Here is a 19,422-nt window from a genome sequence, read left to right as displayed (position 1 = left end):
CACCTTTGATGTCTTCATCCACATCTCTCTTTGGGCCTGCTTGAATCACTCGGGACAGTATTTGGACATTCTTGCGATACATCTCTGTTTCAGTGTGCCTAGCTTTGCATTTTCCAGGTGAGCCAGGGAATTGTTATCCGTCCGTATGTGTATTTCTGACCCCGACAAGTACTCTGCAAGTTTGTCTGTCCATAGCAACATCAGCACCAGCAACTCTAGCTTAAACAAACAATATTTGCCTGGATTCTTCTCAGTCTCCCTCAGCGACCATCTGGCATAAGTAATCACCCTTTCTCTTCCTTCCTTCTGCTCCCAGTCCATACAAGCTTCCGTCAGTGTACCGCTTAAAGGGCTGAGAGAAATCAGTGTAAGCTAAGATAAGAGCATCTGTCAATGCCATATTCAATGCCTGGAAAGCTTCCTCTTGCCTAGGAGCCCACTGGTTTGGCTGCCACTTGGTTTCCCCTGCAGCTCCTCGTAGCAACTAGTTAAGCAGTGCTGCGATAATGGCAAAGTTATTTTATTAAATACAATCTTACCGATGCAATTATCAGCCCGAAAGGCATCCGGTTAAATTCAAATTCGGCCCATGAGGAGGACGAAGGCCATCTTCAGGTGACCATCAATGGCCACCGGGACTTGCCAGTAGCCGCTGGCTAGTTCAAGGGAGGAGAAGTATTGGCCTATCCCAAAGCGGACAGGTATTCTTCGATACTGGGTAAGGGATAGTAATCCCGCACAGTGCAAGTGTTCAGCTGTCAGAAGTCCACACAGAACCTCAGCGCACCATTTTTTTTTCCAACCAACACAATACGTGCCCCGCCCAGAGATGCGAGTACAATTGAAGCTCTGCCCGCCGGGTCAGAGCGACACCAGCAACGTAATGAGGTCATGTGATCACGCTGCTGACATCACTCGCCGGTGCTGTAGAGGCGCTCATTGGTGGTAAGTGCAGAAGTGTAGCTGAAGACACCAAAGATTAAGTGCAGGGGGGCGGGATTTGGAGTGGGGTTGGGGGGCTTTATTGTGTGTGGGGACAGGGGAGATTTTGAGTGGGGATGGGAGTGTTTATTGTGTGTGGGCAGAATTGGAGTGGGGATGGGGGGCTTTATTGTGTGGTGACAGGCGAGATTTGGAGTGGGGATAGGAGTGTTTAATGTGTGTGGGGAGATTAGGAGTGGGGATGTGGGGATTTATTGTGTGTGGGGACAGAAGAGATTTGGAGTGGGGATGGGGGGATTTATTGTGTGTAGGGATAGGGAAAAATTGGAGTAGGGATGGGAGTGTTTAATGTGTGTGGGTAGAATTGGAGTGGGGATGGGGAGATTGTCTGTGGGGACAGAGGAGATTTGGAGTGGTGATGGGAGTGTTTAATGTGTGTGGGGAGGTTTGGTGTGGGAATGGGGGGATTTATTATGTGTGGGGACAGGGGAGATTTTGAGTGAGGATTGGAGTGTTTAATGCGTGTGGGTAGAATTGGAGTGGGGATGGGAGGGCTTTACTGTGTGGGGACAGGGGAGATTTGGAGTGGGGATGGGAGTGTTTAATGTGTGTGGGAAGGTTAGAAGTGGGGATGGGGGGATTTATTGTGTGTGGGGATAGAGGAGATTTGGAGTAGGGATGGGAGTGTTTAATGTGTGTGGGGAGATTTGGATTGGGGATGGGGAGATTTATTGTGTGTGGGGACAGGGAGAATTTGGAGTGGGGATGGGAGTGTTTAATTTGTGTGGGTATAATTGAAGTGGGGATGGGGGATTTATTTTGTTTGGAGACAGAGGAGATTTGGAGTGGGGAAGGAAAAAGTACAGGGGAAAGGGGGAATGTATGAGGAAACAGTATGGGGCAAAGGGGGTATGTATGAGGAACAGTGCTGGGGAATGGGGGCTTGTAAGAGGAAACAGTATGGGGGATTAGTGCAAAGTATGGTGAGTGGGGATAGGTGCAGACAGTATGGGGAGCGATACAGTATGGGGAGCGATACAGTATGAGTATCGTTGTGAAAAATGTATGGCCAGAGTACGGGGAGTGGAGTGATGGGATGTGTGCAGACACAGTATGTGGAGTTGGAGGTATGTATGAGCAATGTGTGAGAAAGACAGTCTTCCAGTCACCTGAGGGGGGATTTCCTGAGAACACACAAAGTGGAAACATTTCACACCTTCTGACTCTTTTGAAGAGAGATGCCAATTGCAGCCTGACACTATTTACTATAAGAAAGGCCACACAAATAGTGTTCAAAGAAAAATCATGTATTCATTGGTAAATTAGCCAAGATCCAGTCACAAGCCAAGAATTAGAATATCAACATGGAGGCTGGTCTAGAAATCTGATCTCCAGTTTAAATCTATAAATTAGGCCTTTACGCATAGAAACCTGTTCACAGTTGAGGGGCAGCTAGGCTGATGTGATCCATTTCATATTTCCCCCTCCCTCAGGGACAGAATACAAGACTGCAAAGTTTGATATTTCTGTAAGTTTTCTCCCTTTTATTTTATCACTGTTTTTGCATACTTGTATGTCACTGTTTATTCCCATATTTTATATCCTTTTATTGTAAGCACTGTACCTTTTCTATTAAGGCTTAAAACTTTAATAAGTTTGAACCTTGTATGCTCTAAAGAATCCATAGCCTTAAAGTGCGTGATCCTGGTGATTGGCAGACAGTAGTAGTAATATTTCCAGAACTCGCCCCCGTGTATTCGGTGAGTGGTGGCAGTGTGTATTAAATGGGTGTGTGGTCTGTGTTGGGTGTGATTTATGCTCCCATTGCAGCATAGGTTGAATGCTGGGCTGAGTGAGAGGAGGTAGATTAACCCTTTGGAGGCGCAACCCCAAGTCACGTGCTGAGAAGCGGGTATGCGACACCCACACTTTGATTACCCCACAGTCCCCATAAAAGAATTTTAAAAAAATCATATACTCACCTAACCCAAGATACTGGTAAGTCCACTGGCAGACAGTGGCAAACGCAGTAATGTTATCACATCGGAGCACGCTCAGGATGTCAGAGTCCCGGCATGCTGAGGTAATCTAGTTGCTCCTCACCGTGTGCGTCACCCTACTGTTCTGTAGGCCACAGAACAGACAGCAGTAGTGCAGGGAGAATATGTCTCCTGCGCTACTATATAATACAACTGTCTGTGTGCCTGTAGCTCTCCAGCCTGTAACTCTCCAGTAGCTATGCTATTGACTAGACAGAAATGATCATATCTATATTTTTCTCTCTATACATTGTTACATAGGCTGGAAAAAAAAGACATACTGTAGGTAGGTCCATCAACTTCAGTATTTTGCAATCAAATACATTATCCAGCGGTAGATTATTTATAACTTACAATGTCATTTGTTATGACAAAGGCATCTAGCCCCTTTTTTAAAGGCTGATATAGTATATCCTGCAGTTGGGCATTCCTCAGTCTGACTGCTCTAACTGTAAAGAACAATTTCCTATTTAGCTGCCGGAATTGATTTCCTCCACATGAAATGAATGCCCTGGGTCCTTTTGTAAGGTTGTTGGTAGGATAATGTATGCACTATCCCTATCTAACTATCCTTCTATCACCATTATTCTCTATTACCTTGCTTATTTGTATGTAGCAAGCGCTGTACTTAGTAAAACGCCTGTGACTGTGTAGGGAAGGTGGATTGACGGGCGGACCTGTTTGCAGTGGAGAGGCAGAGGTGTAGTGTAGTATTGTAGTTTGACCATTAGAGGGCAGTGTAGAGTGTTGGGATGGGACTGAATAACTGCCAATGGTTGAAGAAACTGTCAAGTCATGGTGAGCGAAGGTTCTGGAAAAGTCAGTCAGTGAGGGGAGCGCAAGAGATAGGAGGCTCTGCTGAGGAGAGAGGATGGAGAAGAGGCTCCGTAGGGGACTGACAGTTGAGATGGTCACGGGGGGAGTCCCAAACGACAGAAGCCACAGACGGAGATGGCCTGGGAGTACCAAACGGACGACGTACTCAGATTGGTGAAGCGCTGTGGTAGATAGGCCTAGGGCAGCCACGGCGAAAAGAACCACGGGGGGACGCCACGACTACAGGAAAAGAGGGTGAAGGTACCTGGGCCAGTGTTTGAAGAAGTGTGAAGCTGCTGTGGTGTATTGCGGTGGTCGTCAGGAGGACGGCTAATAAAAGCGGACCTGTTGAACACAAATTCTGTCTCCGTCTCGTGTCTGTCAGCGGCAAGAAGCGGGTCACCCCCCTGTCGGTTACCCTACCTATGCTACAGCATAGTGCAAGGGATTTTATGAAATCCCGTCTCCAGTATGCGTACAGGAACGCCTCCGGCATCCCTGCGTATATGCACATGCAGCGTGTCTTTCTAGACTGCAGCATGTCTATTTATCTTGTGGAGACACTCAGTCTCCACAAGATAAATAGCACTGTTCTATGTATAGGATACGGTGATTTCACAAGTGTTCAATGAATACATGCAGAATCACCGCGCATACAACAGGGGGCAGCGCTTTGGGTGGAGCAGGTATCTGCTGTGTCCAAAGCGCAGCATTTCCTGAACGTGGAGACATACCCTAAGAGGAACGCATCACAATGAATCAGCTGCTGCTCTACTACAATACTTACAGCACTTGCTCGGGCAGGGTGCCTATTGTAGGATAATTATAGTATTCGCGGTCTCCTTGGAGCCGTCAACAATAGGTTGAAAAATCTGCAAACAGCAGCTGCCCCGAGATTGAATCTGACATTACCTGCTCGCTCCGCACGCTGATTTATTAAGCAAAATGGGCAACAATCATCTCTTAGCCTTGTCATAGCAAATGCCTTGCCAAGTTTTTTCGTGTTTATAACTATCATACCCTTTTTGATCCTTTGTTGGAATATGAAAACCATGGAGATATCAGAGCTGAAGCTGCAATATGCCCCTGATTTACGCTGTGAGAACCAGTCACCACGAATACCACTTTGCCAAGTGTGTGAGACATGCATACTGGCCACCAAGCTCTCCATCACCAAAGAAGTTTTTATAAGGGCCGGGAACTATGCTCAAAGAAAGTTTTTAATTGGGGTCATCACGAGGTTCAAGAGTTTGGACTTGCTGGTCTATATGGAGAAAGTGTTGGAACCAGCTCTGGGCAAGGATTTTACTTACAGCCGGTCACGGATCAATCCCAGCCTGGAGCAGGACTTCAGTACAAGCGGCTCAAACCGGGCACTGAGCAAGCACGTGTTGCGCCAATTTATAACGGAAACTTGGGAATGGTTCAGGAATGAATCCTATTGGACCAAAGCAAATTACGCCCTGCTTCTGCTACAGATGTGCAGCGCCAACCTGCTGCAAAGTGCTGCCAACCTAATCCATGTACTCATTGCCCAGGAAGCAGGTAATCAGCCTTTCATGTCAGTGTAGAGGCAATCATTTTCACAGAAATTGCTTATATAGGAGGAAGCAGAAAACTGTAAACATTATTTAATAATATAAGATAATAAATAAGACAACCCCTTTAGCAAAGTGTGTGTTTTCACCATATTTTTCTGAGAATTAAAAAAGTTTGTTAATGGGTATACAAAGTGAGAACTTGGTCATAGTAGGTGACAGGAAACCATTAGATTTGCTTAACAAAAAAAAAAAAAACATTTTGTAACTTGATCTAAAAGCAATGAAAAGTGATCCTTCTCCCTACCTATAACCCATGACTTTTCATCGCCGTCATCGCTTCAGGAAATTGCTTTATAAATCTTTAATCCGTTGCCCGATGCAGACCTGGTTTCACTTGATTTTCACTTGACTTGTGTTTGTATCTGCCAAAAAGAGTGAAAATACCTTAGAAAAATGTCAATATATATAACAGAAAGTCTAATAATGCCGGTGATTGATTCTCTGGAAGGGGAATCTTCCCGAGACCCTGGTGAGGAAGGAGGCGATGATCCAGAAGTAACTGCAACCAAAGACTACCAGGTGACTAATTTTGTTTATGGGTGGCATTAAACAGAAACTGTGAGCAGGTTTTTGCTTTGCAATATGAGAACAGCATGATGTAGGGGCAGAAACGCTGATCCCAGTGATTTATCACTTACTAGGCTGTGTTTTCCTCTTCCAATAAAATCAGCAGGAGATTATCACTACAGGATTAGGTGCAGTGGCACAGCTCCAATGGACCCCAGTGCAAAATTTGGACTGAGCCTCCCACCAGGGTGTTGGTTAGATGTACAGCACTGGCAAAAATTAAGAGACCACTGCAAAATTTTCAGTTTGTCTGATTTTTCTCTTTATTGGTATATTTTTGGGTAAAATGTAAATTGCTCTTTTATTCTATAAACTACTGACAACATGTCTCCGAATTTCCAAGCACTAAATTTTGTATTTACTTTCAGAAAATAAGAAATGGTCAAAATAACAAAAAAATGCAGTGCTTGCAGACCTCAAATAATGCTAAGAAAACAAGTTCATAATCATTTAGAAACAATAATATTAATGTTTTAACTCAGGAAGAGTTCAGAAATCAATATTTTGTGGAATAACCATGATTTTTAATCACAGCTTTCATGCGTCTTGGCACGCTTTCCACCAGTGTTTCACACTGCTTTTGGATGACCTTATGCCACTCCTGGTACAAAAATGTAAGCAGATCTTCTTTGTTTGATGGCTTGTGACTATCCAACTGAAAATTAGACTCATCAGAGAAGATTACCTTACTCCAGTCCTCTATGGGCCAATCCTAATGGACTTTGGCAAACTTCAGCCAGGCTCTCCTTTGCTTCTCATTGATGAAAGGCTTTTTCTACCTTTACATGACTTGAGCCCTGCCTCTAGGAGCCTGTTACAAACTGTACTTCTCATGTACGTCACCCCAGCTGCCATTTGCAATTCCTTGTGTAGGTCACTTGATGTCGTCCTGCGGTTGCTGAGTGACATTCGAATAAGATGACGGTCATCCCGGTCAGTGGAGAGTCGTTTTCGCCCTCTGCCCGTCTGTAACTTTGTTGTCCCCAATGTCTGCTGCTTGAACTTGTTGTAATGGACTGCTGTCTTATAAATTTTAAAGATGGAGGCAACATGACGCTCACTGTATCCCTTTGCTAGTAAAGCCAGAATTGAGCCCTTCTTTTCCTCACTCAAGACTTTTCAACTCCTTTGGCATGGTTAAAAGTTATTTTTTCATTCCTATTAGTTTTGGGATATTACTAGCAGTTGTTTTGCCATCCAGCTTGTCCTATTGCAAGAGGATTGTGAACACCACAGTAGGGTTTTTCACACTTTCCTTTGTTAAATAAGATTTGGTTCAGGTGATCACCTAATCAGAAGCATATTAAGTAGAATGAGGTGTACTCTGGTTGGAATTCAACTGACACCGGAATGGAATGGCTGTCAGACATGTAGAGAAGCTTATTTTTATAAAACTGTGCAGTGGTCTCTTAATCTTTTGCCAGAGCTGTATGTGCCCTTGTAATAATGGCCTCCATTCCAGTCCTCATCTTGTAATAATCTAGCAAAGTCACCCATCCTAGGCTTTTAGTTCAAAATGTCCCCCATTCTGGTCCCCTTCCTATAATACTATCCAACAGCCTAGTCCCCATTCCTGTAAGAATGCCCACCATCCTGTAATAAAATTCCCCATCTTGGTCCCCTTCCTGTAATATTATCCACCATCATGAGTCCCTTCCTGTAGTAAAGTCCCCTATCCTGGGCCAATTTGTGTAATAATGCCTCCCATCCTGGTCTCCTTCCTGTAATAATGTCTCCCACTCTGGGCTCCTTCCTGTAGTAATGTTCCCCATCCTGGGCCCTTCCTGTAATAATGTCCCCCACCCTGGGCTCCTTCCTATAATAATGTTCCCCATCATGGGTCCCTTCCTGTAGTAAAGTTCCCTATCCTGAGCACCTTCCTGGTATAATGTTCCCCATCTGGCGCTCTTTTCAATCACAATTAACCCACATTTTTTGATAAAAGTGCTGGTGTTGGCGGGCCCTCTGACTCCATGGGCCCATTCGCACCCTCTGCGACTATGAACATTACACCCCTGACTTGATGTCTCATGCCTCCTGTCTAACCCCGCCCCACCACTGATTATTACCAGCTTTCTGTCCATACACAGTGTGCACAGAAAGCTGCCAATTAGTGGTGTGGGTGGGGTTATACAGAGTTCAGCATTCAGAGCTCTGCTAGATCTGCAGCAGGGAAAACTGTGCTTCTATCACAACTGCTGCGCCCAATAAACTAAGAGACACATCGCTGGAATCAAGGTCTGTTGCTGCTGTCAGATTACATAGCAAAAAAACAGTTGACAAATTCCCTTTAAAGGAGAATTCCAACTAGAACAGTTAATCCTAGCTGTTATTCCTGGTGATATTTACTTCTACTAGCCTGAAAATAGCCCAAACGAACCAACCAGGCTGCACAATTTCGCTATCACACCCTCTTCCCTCCCTTTTGAGGTACTCCGCTGACCCCATAACTTTGTTGCCTCTCACTTTCCTGGTGATTGATACTCTGGAAGAAGAAACAAATATTAGGAAATACATACAGTAGAATAAAACAAATTCCCAGAATCCGCCCTTTTTTTCCCCCCAAGGGTTAAAGTGGTATTCCCATAATTTAAAGCTATTTGATCAATGGGACGAATCAAGGTTCTACAACCCTGTCTTGAAAGGCTCGGAGGTGCGCATGCTTGACATATGGGACTTCGAAGTGCTGTTTTTGGCTTTCTCCAGGAGTGCCACATACAATAAATGGAGCTGGAGTTGAGCAAGCAGTTTATCCATTCGAGATGGGCAGGTTTTTAGAATCCAGAGCCGCGCTCTCGGGATCATTGAGGGTTTCAGCAGTAAGACCCCCTGAAAACAGTAGAATATTCTCTATCCTATGCATAGGGGCTAATTTTCTGTTCTGGTAATACCCCCCATAGACTATAAAGTTCTCTCTGACTGAAACCACCAGATGATTTATTGACCTGCATAAACTATTGGCGTGTTTACACGCGGCAATGAGCACTCATTTGATGGCTCATGGGCAGTAATCTGTCACCAGTAAGCTGATATATTTCTATATTCACTCTTCTAGAGTTTCAAGAGTCACATGAGGAAAAATCCAAACTGAAAAAATCAGGTAAAATACGGGACCGGACACAAGATGACCCGTCTCTTATGGTGGTGCCTACTTCCTTCCAGTCAACATCCGGAGTAAGGAAATACAAAGACTTCATCCGCTGCCTCCCGGTGCATCTCTCCAAAAAAATTCTAGGTACAACAGAACTTTGGTAGTTTCCAGCCCAGGTTCGGTCCACAGTCACTTTCCTTCTTTCCTTGTAGGATACCTGAAGAATAAGCATCTCTACAGATGTCTCTTCGTGTCTCATCACTGGCACTACCTGACACAGGACCTTCTCCTGGACCTGGAAGCTGAGACCCTTGTGAGGAATGAAGCAATGATCCTTCAGGTACAGGAAAGAAAGCTCTATCCAGAAGCGTTCAACCTGTTGATCTTCATCACTACTGGCCTTACCTGCTATCCTCTTGACAACAGGAAATTATAGGGTTGTCAGATCTAGTATTAAAACCCATAAGAACCAACTAGGTGGCACAATTTCACAAAAACATCCTCAATGGAGGTACTCCGCTGGTCCCAGGACTTTGGTACCTCTTGTTTGCCCGGTAATGGAAACACCATTGGAAGCAGAACCAAAGATTAAAAAATATGTCTGCAATGGATAACAGTGGTCCATAATGCGCACCAGGAAAATGAGGTAGCAGAGGCAAACGGTGCAGGGATCTGTAATGGTGATGTAGCCGAGCGTGGCTGTGGTACAGAGAAGGTTGTCAGAAAAGCATTTAGGTTATCTAGGGATCGATGGAGGTAAATTGCGGAGCTTGTTAAGAAGCAGCATCTCCAAGGATCGGTAGCAGGAATGTAGCAGACAAAGGCAGTTGTCAGGATAGTAGTCAGGAAATCCAAGGTTCGGTAGTGGCACTATAGCAGATACAAAGGCAGTTGTCAGGATAGTAGTCATGAAATCCAAGGTTCGGTAGTGGCACTATAGCAGATACAAAGGCAGTTGTCAGGATAGTAGTCAGGAAATCCAAGGTTCAGTAGTGGTAATGTAGCACAGCTTGGTACCTTGTACAGAGACAGCTGTCAGAAGAGAAGTCAGGTAATCTAAGATTTAGTAATGGTGGTGTAGCTTGGTGATTGGTAAAGAGGCAGCTATCAGAAGGTTAGTCAGAAAATGCATGGTATCAGAGCCAAGTTTGCAGGGGATGATCCAGAACAGTAGTCAGGGAGAAAAACAGGTCACAATATCTGGATTCAAGTCCAAGATAAGAGTATACAGGTGACTTGCTCCACCCTGCATCGCTGCCACCACTACCCCTTTAGAGACCCTTTGCCACAATGGCCAGCTAGTAGAGACAGCGCTGTACTACCTGAATGAAGCTTTATGGCATTATCTACCATGGATTTTACTATATGCTGCTGAGTTGTCACATGGAGCAGAGTAAAAGTCTGACAACATTATTGTCTGTCACTTTTTGCTGTCAAGAGGAAAGACACAGGGAGAGTCAAAGTGGAGAAGGGTCTCTCCAGTTAATGTTCGGTTCAGATCTAATGTTTTTTGTTATTGTTTTCCTTTGCTATGTATTTCTGACAGGGGACCTCGTATAAAGGAGTGAGCGTTTCATACGCCAAAATCCAAGCAATACCAATACCAAAAGTCGGGGAAGATGGCAATGCTTTACCAAGGCTTGAGAAGTACTACCAAGAAACAAAGGTGGGAATGGCTGGGGGCGGACTGGTCACAGGCTGATGGCTGAAAGAGAAGGGGTTTACCGCAGCACAGAGTATTTCAAGAAAGGAGTGTGCTAACCTAGTGATGGATCACAGACTGAGATTAAAAAAATATTCAGGATTGAGAGTCCTCAGTAGTTGATACCTTTTAATGGCTAACTGAAAAGATGGTAATACATTGCAAGCTTTCGAGACTACTCAGGTCTCTTCATCAGGCTAGACTAATACAAAATCTGAAGTCACATATTTATGCACAATACAGCCTAGAAAAAATGCAATAGATAAGACAAGTGACGTGAAGCAGAACTATCAATATGGGAGAGGGAGAAACATAAATATAAACATTGGACCAGTTCATAGATAAGGAGTATATCTATGAACTGGTCCAATGTTTATATTTATGTTTCTCCCTCTCCCATATTGATAGTTCTGCTTCACCTCACTTGTCTTATCTATTGCATTTTTTCTAGGCTGCATTGTGCATAAATATGTGACTCTTCAGATTTTGTATTAGTCTAGCCTGATGAAGAGACCTGAGTAGTCTCGAAAGCTTGCAATGTATTACCATCTTTTCAGTTAGCCATTAAAAGGTATCAACTACTGAGGACTCTCAATCCTGAATATTTTTCTATCCACTGGCTAACACGGTACAAAGATATACATCTTTCCTGTATCAGACTGAGATTAAATCATGGAAGGTGCAGGGTCCCAGGCAGCACAGAGAATTTCAGGAGAGGAGTATTCTGGCCTCGTGATGGATCACAGATTGAAATTACATGGTGGACGGTGCAGGATCTCTAGCAGCACATAGTATTTCAGGACAGGAGTGTGTTAACCTAGTGATGGATCACAGACTGAGATTACATAGTGGAAGGTGCAGGGTCCCCGGCAGTACAGAGTATTTCAGGACAGGAGTGTGCTAACCTAGCGATGGATCACAGACTGAGATTACACAGTGGAAGGTGCAGGGTTCCCGGCAGCACAGAGCATTTCAGGAGAGGAGTGTGCTGGCCTAACGATGGATCACAGACTGAGAATAAATAGTGGAAGGTGCACGGGTCCCCGACTGAACAGAGTATTTTATTAAAGCAGTTGTTATCAAATGAGGCAATTGTGAAGACACTGGAGATGCTAAACTTTCTTTTCTGCAGCCTGGAGAAAGTTTGGAAGCGGCCTATGCGGACGTAGAGACTTGTGCTGTGCCCCTGGAGGAAAGAAACCTCTTCTGCGGCTCATACAATGTCCTCATACTTACAGGACAGTAAGTGGCACCTTAGATATCAGACTGGCACTGCACTTGGGGGGGTGCGCAAGAGTGTCCCTCAACTTTATAATTTTTTTTTGCCCTTTAGAGGTGACCCGTCCAGAGTGATCCATTTTGACGGGAAACGGTTGGTTGCCGTTGGCTCAAGAGATCGCAAAGTTAAGCTGTACGATATGGTGGACATGGCGCAGATCCCACCCCTTATTCAGGGACACGCCGGCAGCATCCGTGTGGTGCGGCTGTGTGAGGAAAGAGGCCTCGTGTTCAGTGGAGGGTTTGATCTTAGTATCAGGTATGATGAGCTAATAATTGCCATGATATCCCTGTGCTGATAAGGGGCGCATCATGTACATGGCTCTGTTTTGTAGTTTGGAAATGGGGTGTTCCGCTCTGAATTGTCCACTATGATGACTATACCACGGCTCCCTGCTATTTATTTAGTAAGAAATCTACCACCTGTGTAATCAAACTCAGATCAATGATATGCTACCATGCTTTACACTGCATCGTGGTTCCATCAGAGCAAAGCTATGATCAGTGATATTAAGATTATGGCCTCCATCTCAACATACGTGGCAATGCTATTGTAAAAAAAAAAAGGTATAAGTTGCTTTTTTGCAATAAAAATACTTATACCAACAAACAAGACATTCTCATAGCCTCTGTCAGTGTAATGCAACACGTGTGGCATACATGTCAAGAGTTTTCCTATTAAACAGGCTAGGCTAAACATATATGCGAACATTTTATACACCCACCATACTTTACCCTGCAGCCTGGATTGTAGTTTATGCTGATGTCGGTACATGAAGGATGATTGCAAAACAAAAGTAACATCTTGCTACTATAGTGTGAACATTGCTTGTGAATTTCCCGTCAGGCTAATCTTACCATAAGATAGGGGGATCCATAATGAAGACCTCTGTTCTGTCTGGCAGGCAGTGGGATCTGCACACCGGTCTGTGCCTCAGGATCTATCATGGACACATGAAGACCATTACATGTCTGGATGTTCAAGATGATTTGCTGATTTCTGGAGCAAAAGATGGACTTGTAAAAGGTCAGGAGGAAACTGGGAAACCAATAAAATAGTGGTACAATAAGAAAATGACCATAGGACAATCATATAACACAGCTTAATAATATACCGCCATGTCCTACTTTACAAACACTGTTGTTCTGAAGTAATTTTGAAGACAGTCTTAAATCAATTTTTTCTTTACTGTTGTGTATACAGCTCCTATGTAGACCTATGTGTCCATGGCTACTGACTACATACAAACAAAACCTGTGTGGTCCGATCCTGCAGTCACAAGTTACTCCCATATATATATTAGTTGTGGGAAAAAGTGCTTGCCCCCTTCTTGGTCTCCTATGTTTTGCACGTTTGTCACACGTAAATGTTTCAGATCACCAAACAAATAAATATTAGACAAAGGTAATACAAGTAAACATGAAATGCAGTTTTTAAATGAAGGTCTTTATTAAGGAAAAAAGAAAGCTAAACCTACAAGTTCCTGTGTTAAAAAGTGATTGCTCCCCCCCCCATAAAACAAATTACAGTAACTGTGGTTTATCACATCTTTGAGAAGCAGAGTTCAAATCCCCTAGCCACACTCAGGGCTGATTACTAACTCAACCATTCTCCAAGTACTCACTTAAATAGGACATGCCTGGTAAAGTGAAGTAGACCAAAATTTCCTCAAAAGCTAGACATCATGCCGCGATCCAAAGAACGTCTGGAACATATGAGAAACAAAGTAATTGAGTCACAGAGACGTACCTAGGGGTTCAGCTTAGGCTACTTTCACACTTGCGTCGGTACGGGCCCGTCGCAATGCGTTGGGCCGACGTACCGACGCACGTTGTGAAAGATTTGCACAACAGGGGCAGCGGATGCAGTTTTTCAACGCATCCGCTGCCCCACTGTAATGTCCAGGGAGGAGGGGGCGGAGTTTCGGCCGCGCATGCGCGGTCGAAAATGGCGGTCACGACGCACAAAAAAGTTACATGTAACGTTTTTTTGTGCGTCGCGGCCGCCAAAACACGACGCATCCGTCGCACGATGGATGCGACGTGTGGCCATATGTCGCAATGCATCGCTAATGCAAGTCTATGGAGAAAAAAACGCATCCTGCGGGCAACTTTGCAGGATGCGTTTTTTCTCCAAAACGGAGCATTGCGACGTACGTCAGACGACCCTAGTGTGAAAGTAGCCTTGGGGGGGGCGAAAAAAATCTGAGTGGGCCCCTAACCGGTAACCCTGATTACAACTCAGGTTGGCACACTCTAGTCGTGAGTATAGGAGAACCTCAGCAGATGACCGCGCTGTAACTGAAACAAATCTCTATACAAAAAACAATACTGATATTACCGCCATATGGTGACCTCATAGTGGTAGATACCAGTCCTGCAGAATATACAAGAGTTTACTATACAGTTACAGATGATAACTTACAGGCCACGTTCTTTCTGATAATCGTTCACTTTTACACCTTACTCAGACCGACATGTCTACTTCTCCAGCCAGGACTCATCTGCAGAGAATACAACAAAGACACATTTGACTTCTCACATTTCCAGCATAGTACCCATCTATCTCCAACCTGCACAAACTACTCACCCAATACTGAGCCGCTGCTGCCGTATGTGTCCCTACTATTGTACCTGATCCCCCAATACTGAGCCGCTGCTGCCGTATGTGTCCCTATTACTGCATCTGATACCCCAATACTGAGCCGCTGCTGCCGTATGTGTCCCTACTATTGTACCTGATACCCCAATACTGAGCCGCTGCTGCCATATGTGTCCCTATTACTACACCTGATACCCCAATGCTGAGCCGCTGCTGCCATATGTGTCCCTATTACTACATCTGATACCCCAATGCTGAGCCGCTGCTGCTGTATGTGTCCTTATTACTGCACCTGATACCCAATACTGAGCCGCTGCTGCAGTATGTGTCCCTATTACTACACCTGATACCCCAATGCTGAGCCGCTGCTGCCGTATGTGTCCCTATTACTACACCTGATACCCCAATGCTGAGCCGCTGCTGCCATATGTGTCCCTATTACTACACCTGATACCCCAATGCTGAGCCGCTGCTGCCGTATGTGTCCTTATTACTGCACCTGATACCCAATACTGAGCCGCTGTTGCAGTATGTGTCCCTATTACTACACCTGATACCCCAATGCTGAGCCGCTGCTGCCGTATGTGTCCTTATTACTGCACCTGATACCCCAATACTGAGCTGCTGCTGCCGTATGTGTCCCTATTACTACACTTGATACCCCAATACTGAGTCGCTGCTGCCATATGTGTCCCTATTACTACACCTGATACCCCAATACTGAGCTGCTGCTGCCGTATGTGTCCCTATTACTACACCTGATACCCCAATGCTGAGCTGCTGCTGCTGTATTTGCCCCTATAACTGCACCTGATACCCCAATACTGAGCTGCTGCTGTCGTATGTGTCCCTCTTACTGCATCTGATACCCCAATACTGAGCCGCTGCTGCCGTATGTGTCCCTATTACTGCACCTGATACCCCAATACTGAGCCGCTGCTGCCATATGTGTCCCTATTACTACACCTGATACCCCAATGCTGAGCCACTGCTGCTGTATGTGTCCCTATTACTGCAGCTGATACCCCAATACTGACCGCTGCTGCCATATGTCCCTATTACTGCACCTGCTGTGTGGTACAAGCGCAGGGATCCACTAACTGCCTCACATAGTAATGCCACCATTGTGCCCTTTACATAGCAGAATGTCTCTTGTGACCTCACAGTAGCTCCCACACTGTATATAGGCCCCCATACTGTATGATGACCCCCACAGTAGCCTTTAAATTGTACTGTATAATGGCCCCCACATTGGCTCCCATACTGTATAATGGCCCCTGCATTAGCTCATCTGCTGTGTAATGACCCCTGCATTAGCTCCCATACTGTATAATGACCCCTGCATTAGCTCTCACGCTCTATACTGGCCCCAAACTAGCTCCCATACTGTATAATGACTCTTGCATTAGCTCTCATGCTGTATACTGACTCCCGCATTAGCTCATCCGCTGGATTATGACCCCCGAATTAGCTCTAACACTGTATAATGGCCCCCGCTGTAGTTCCCATTCCTTGATTCTGGTCTCTGTCAGTCCCTGTCTGTGAGCTACAACCTGCACAGTCCTGATATATATGACAAAGAACTAAATAGAAGAAAATATAAACAGCCAGTGGGTGCGTATAGAGTCCAGGATATGGGTATAGCTCCCTGAATGTACCCAGGCGACCCTAAAAGAAATACTCTTGTCTGAACAAGACCCCAAAGAGGGAGAAAGAAAGAGGGAATTAGAAGAGAGGGAGGTAAAATATTACTCATGCAAAGAAGAAAGTGCACTCTGGTACGTCTTCTCTTTTATTCCCCTTTCTGCCTTTGGGGGGGGTCTTGTCCAGACTGAGTATACTCTCAGGGGTCTATATGTGATCAGCTATACGCACCTGCTGGCTGTTTTTATTTTCTTCTATTTGGCTCTTTATCATATATATTCATCCTCAACTTTGTGGGAATTATTTTTTTTAGTAAAAAGTTATATACCATAATTGGGATTTTATGCTTGCCACCCTGGATTTAAAATATGAGATGATAGGACCGCTACAGGACCAAGTCACAGGGGTGTGTGTGTGTGTGTGTGTGTGTGTATATATATATACTATATATACATATATGTAGAGATATATGAAATATACGGCTGCCAAACATTCCAGGCATTTACCGATCTTCAATATAGCAGCAAAAATGAAAGAAGCACACCATTTAGACAAAATGAAAAAAAACAGAGTTTTGGTTCTCCTGGAAAAAGGTTCTCAGTGAACCGAAACGTTGCTGAGCCCCAATGAGCTATTAAACCACTATTTTTTAATTTTGCCAATAGTCCGCTGCCTTCATTTTTTACTACTATAGATTTTTACATTTATATACCGTATATACCATATATATGATACCACTCATGTCAGTCGCTCTGAGGCACAGTGAGATTTATGGCAGCTGATTTGCACTGACAGAGACGCCTTCTGAGCTGTATAAAAGTTCAAGTAGCCGCCATAAATCTACTGTGCCTCAGAAACAAGAAAATAAACCATCTAGGAATTCTCAGGAGGGCGCAGCGTCCTTCCTCCTCCTCACTGCACAGACCCCTCAGGGCCCCCGAGTTCTTACTCACAGCACTGTCTTGTCCTGCTCCTGTCCAGGTGAAGAAGCTGGTGCTGTGTGGTGACCTCTCTCCTGCAGACACACAGGGAGCAGTGTGGGAATGTCTGCAGTTCGCTGGAGGAAGCTTAAGGATGTGTGCCCACGTAGCGTTTTTTAAGCGTTTCTGCAGCGCTTTTAGACTAGCGATTCTGCTGCAGAAACGCTTAAGAAAAGCATCCAATTGATTTTTAATGAAAAACGCACATGTTGTGCCAATGGTGCGTTTTTAACCGCTGCGGAAATGCTTAGCGATTAAAAACGCAGCATGATCATTAATTTTGCGGAATCGCACGCGATTCTGCATACCATCAATTATATTGGCAAAAACGCTTAGGAAAACGCATGCAAAAACGCTTGACAAACGCTTACAAAAGCGTGTCAAAAAACGCATGCGTTTTCCCGGGAGCAGGGTGTTCGATTCTGCTCAGGTTTATTTTGCTTCAGAATCGCTACGTGGGCACATAACCTAAAGCTATAGTCTACCTGCAACTACAGTGCAGCTTAGCTACATCAGTGAGCTGCGCACGCTGACATAGTTAACAGTGTCAGAAGCTCTGGGTGGGCCCCTCAGATCAAGGGGCCCGGGGCGACTGCACCCTCTGCCCCCCTGCCCCCCTGCCAGCTACGCTACTGAATTGAGATCTATCCATCTGGGAAAGGTTATAAAGCCATTTCTAAAGCTTTGGGACTCCAGGGAACCACAGTGAGAGCCATTATCCACAAATGGCGAAAACATGGAACAGTGGTGAACCTTTCCAGGAGTTGCCAATTGACCAAAATTACCCCAAGAGCACAGCGACGACTCACCAAGAGGTCACAAAAGTCTAGGCAAAAATGGCCTGCATGTCAGAGTTCCAAGACGAAAACCACTGCTGAGCAATAAGAACATAAAAGCTCATCTCAGTTTTGCCAGAAAACATTTTGATGACCCCAAAGACTTTTGGAACAATACTCAGTGGACTGACGAGACAAAAGTTGAACTTTTTGAAAAGTATTGGTTCCATTACATCTAGTGTAGAAGTAACGCATTTCAGAAAAGGACCATCATACCACCAGTAAAATATGGTGTTGGTAATGTGATGGTCTGGGGCTGTTTTGCGGCTTCAGGAACTGGAAGACTTGCTGTAGTAAATGGAACCATGAATTCTGCCGTCTACTAAAAAATCCAGAAGGAGAAAATCCGTCCATCTTTTTGTGACCACAAGCTGAAGTGCACTTAGGTTATGCAGCAGGACAATTATCCAAAACAAACCAGCAAGTCCACCTCTGAATGGCTTAAGAAAAACAAAATTAAGACTGGCGTGGCCTAGTCAAAGTCCTGACCTTAATCCGATTGAGATGCTGTGGCATGATCTTAAAAATGCCTTTCATGCTCGGGAACCCTCCAATGTGGCTGGATTACAAATCTGCAAAGATGAGTGGATCAAAATTTCTCTAGTGTTGTAAAAGACTCATTTTCAGTTATCGGAAACACTTGATTGCAATTGTTGCTGCTAAGGGTGGCCCAACCAGTTATTAGGTTTAGGGGGCAATCACTTTTTCACACAGGTCCTTGTAGGTTTGGATTTATTTTCTCCTTAACCACTTAGTGACCACCAATACGTCTTTTTACTGACCTGCGATATAAGAGACTAGCATCCCCTGACAGGTGATAATTCTGTAGCTGCCGGCTGTACACTATAGCTAACAACTTGCTGCATCAGCCACGATCAGTGTTGGCACTTACTATGGTTATTAAGCCCCTTAAATGCTTCCTCTTTAATCCCTGTGGCACCCTGAGTTCTTTGTTTGCCATCGCAGTTCATAGCCAAATAACGGTCTTTGGTGCCAGCTTTAGTGGCCTGCTCAAAAGTTATCAAAATTTAGGTGGTAAAAATAAAATGTTTCTTTCCTGTACTGAAAAACCACCTGAAGGGTTAATGAAATACAAGAAAGCAATTTTGAATACATTGAGGGGTGCTGTTTTTATAATGGCATCACTTTTGGGGGTTTCCAATATATAGGACCCCCAAAAGTCACTTCAAAACTGAACATGTCCTTAAAAAAAATAGTTTTGTAAATTTCCTTGAAAAAAAATGAAAAACTACGGCTACATTTTTAAACCTTCTAAAATTCTAACAAAATAAGTCCGGTTTCACAGTAGCGTCTTTGTGCGCTG

General features: G+C 44.5%; 1 protein-coding gene across 3 annotated transcripts in view; it reads left to right on the top strand.

Annotated features, from left to right (window-relative positions):
• Positions 1 to 1,902: 1,902 nt before the first annotated feature.
• FBXW10B (F-box and WD repeat domain containing 10B) overlaps positions 1,903 to 19,422 on the top strand; it is a 58,347-nt gene continuing 40,827 nt past the window's right edge. For 2 of the 3 annotated variants that reach the window (XM_073559633.1, XM_073559632.1), the window contains exons 1-7: positions 1,908 to 5,342; positions 9,021 to 9,200; positions 9,269 to 9,396; positions 10,603 to 10,722; positions 11,891 to 12,000; positions 12,092 to 12,295; positions 12,942 to 13,063. In XM_073559633.1, the coding sequence (XP_073415734.1) occupies positions 4,841 to 5,342; positions 9,021 to 9,200; positions 9,269 to 9,396; positions 10,603 to 10,722; positions 11,891 to 12,000; positions 12,092 to 12,295; positions 12,942 to 13,063 (1,366 nt within the window). In that variant the 5' untranslated portion in view covers positions 1,908 to 4,840. Of the gene's footprint in view, positions 5,343 to 9,020; positions 9,201 to 9,268; positions 9,397 to 10,602; positions 10,723 to 11,890; positions 12,001 to 12,091; positions 12,296 to 12,941; positions 13,064 to 19,422 lie in introns of all 3 variants that reach the window. The other variant, XM_073559634.1, reaches the window with a different exon arrangement.

This window comes from Dendrobates tinctorius, unplaced genomic scaffold (assembly GCF_039654945.1).
Source record: "Dendrobates tinctorius isolate UK_male_01 unplaced genomic scaffold, ASM3965494v1 ptg000014l, whole genome shotgun sequence".
NCBI lineage: Eukaryota > Metazoa > Chordata > Amphibia > Anura > Dendrobatidae > Dendrobates > Dendrobates tinctorius.
The sequence above is the reverse complement of the archived record's forward strand: the minus strand, read 5'-3'. Positions and strand labels throughout refer to the sequence as shown.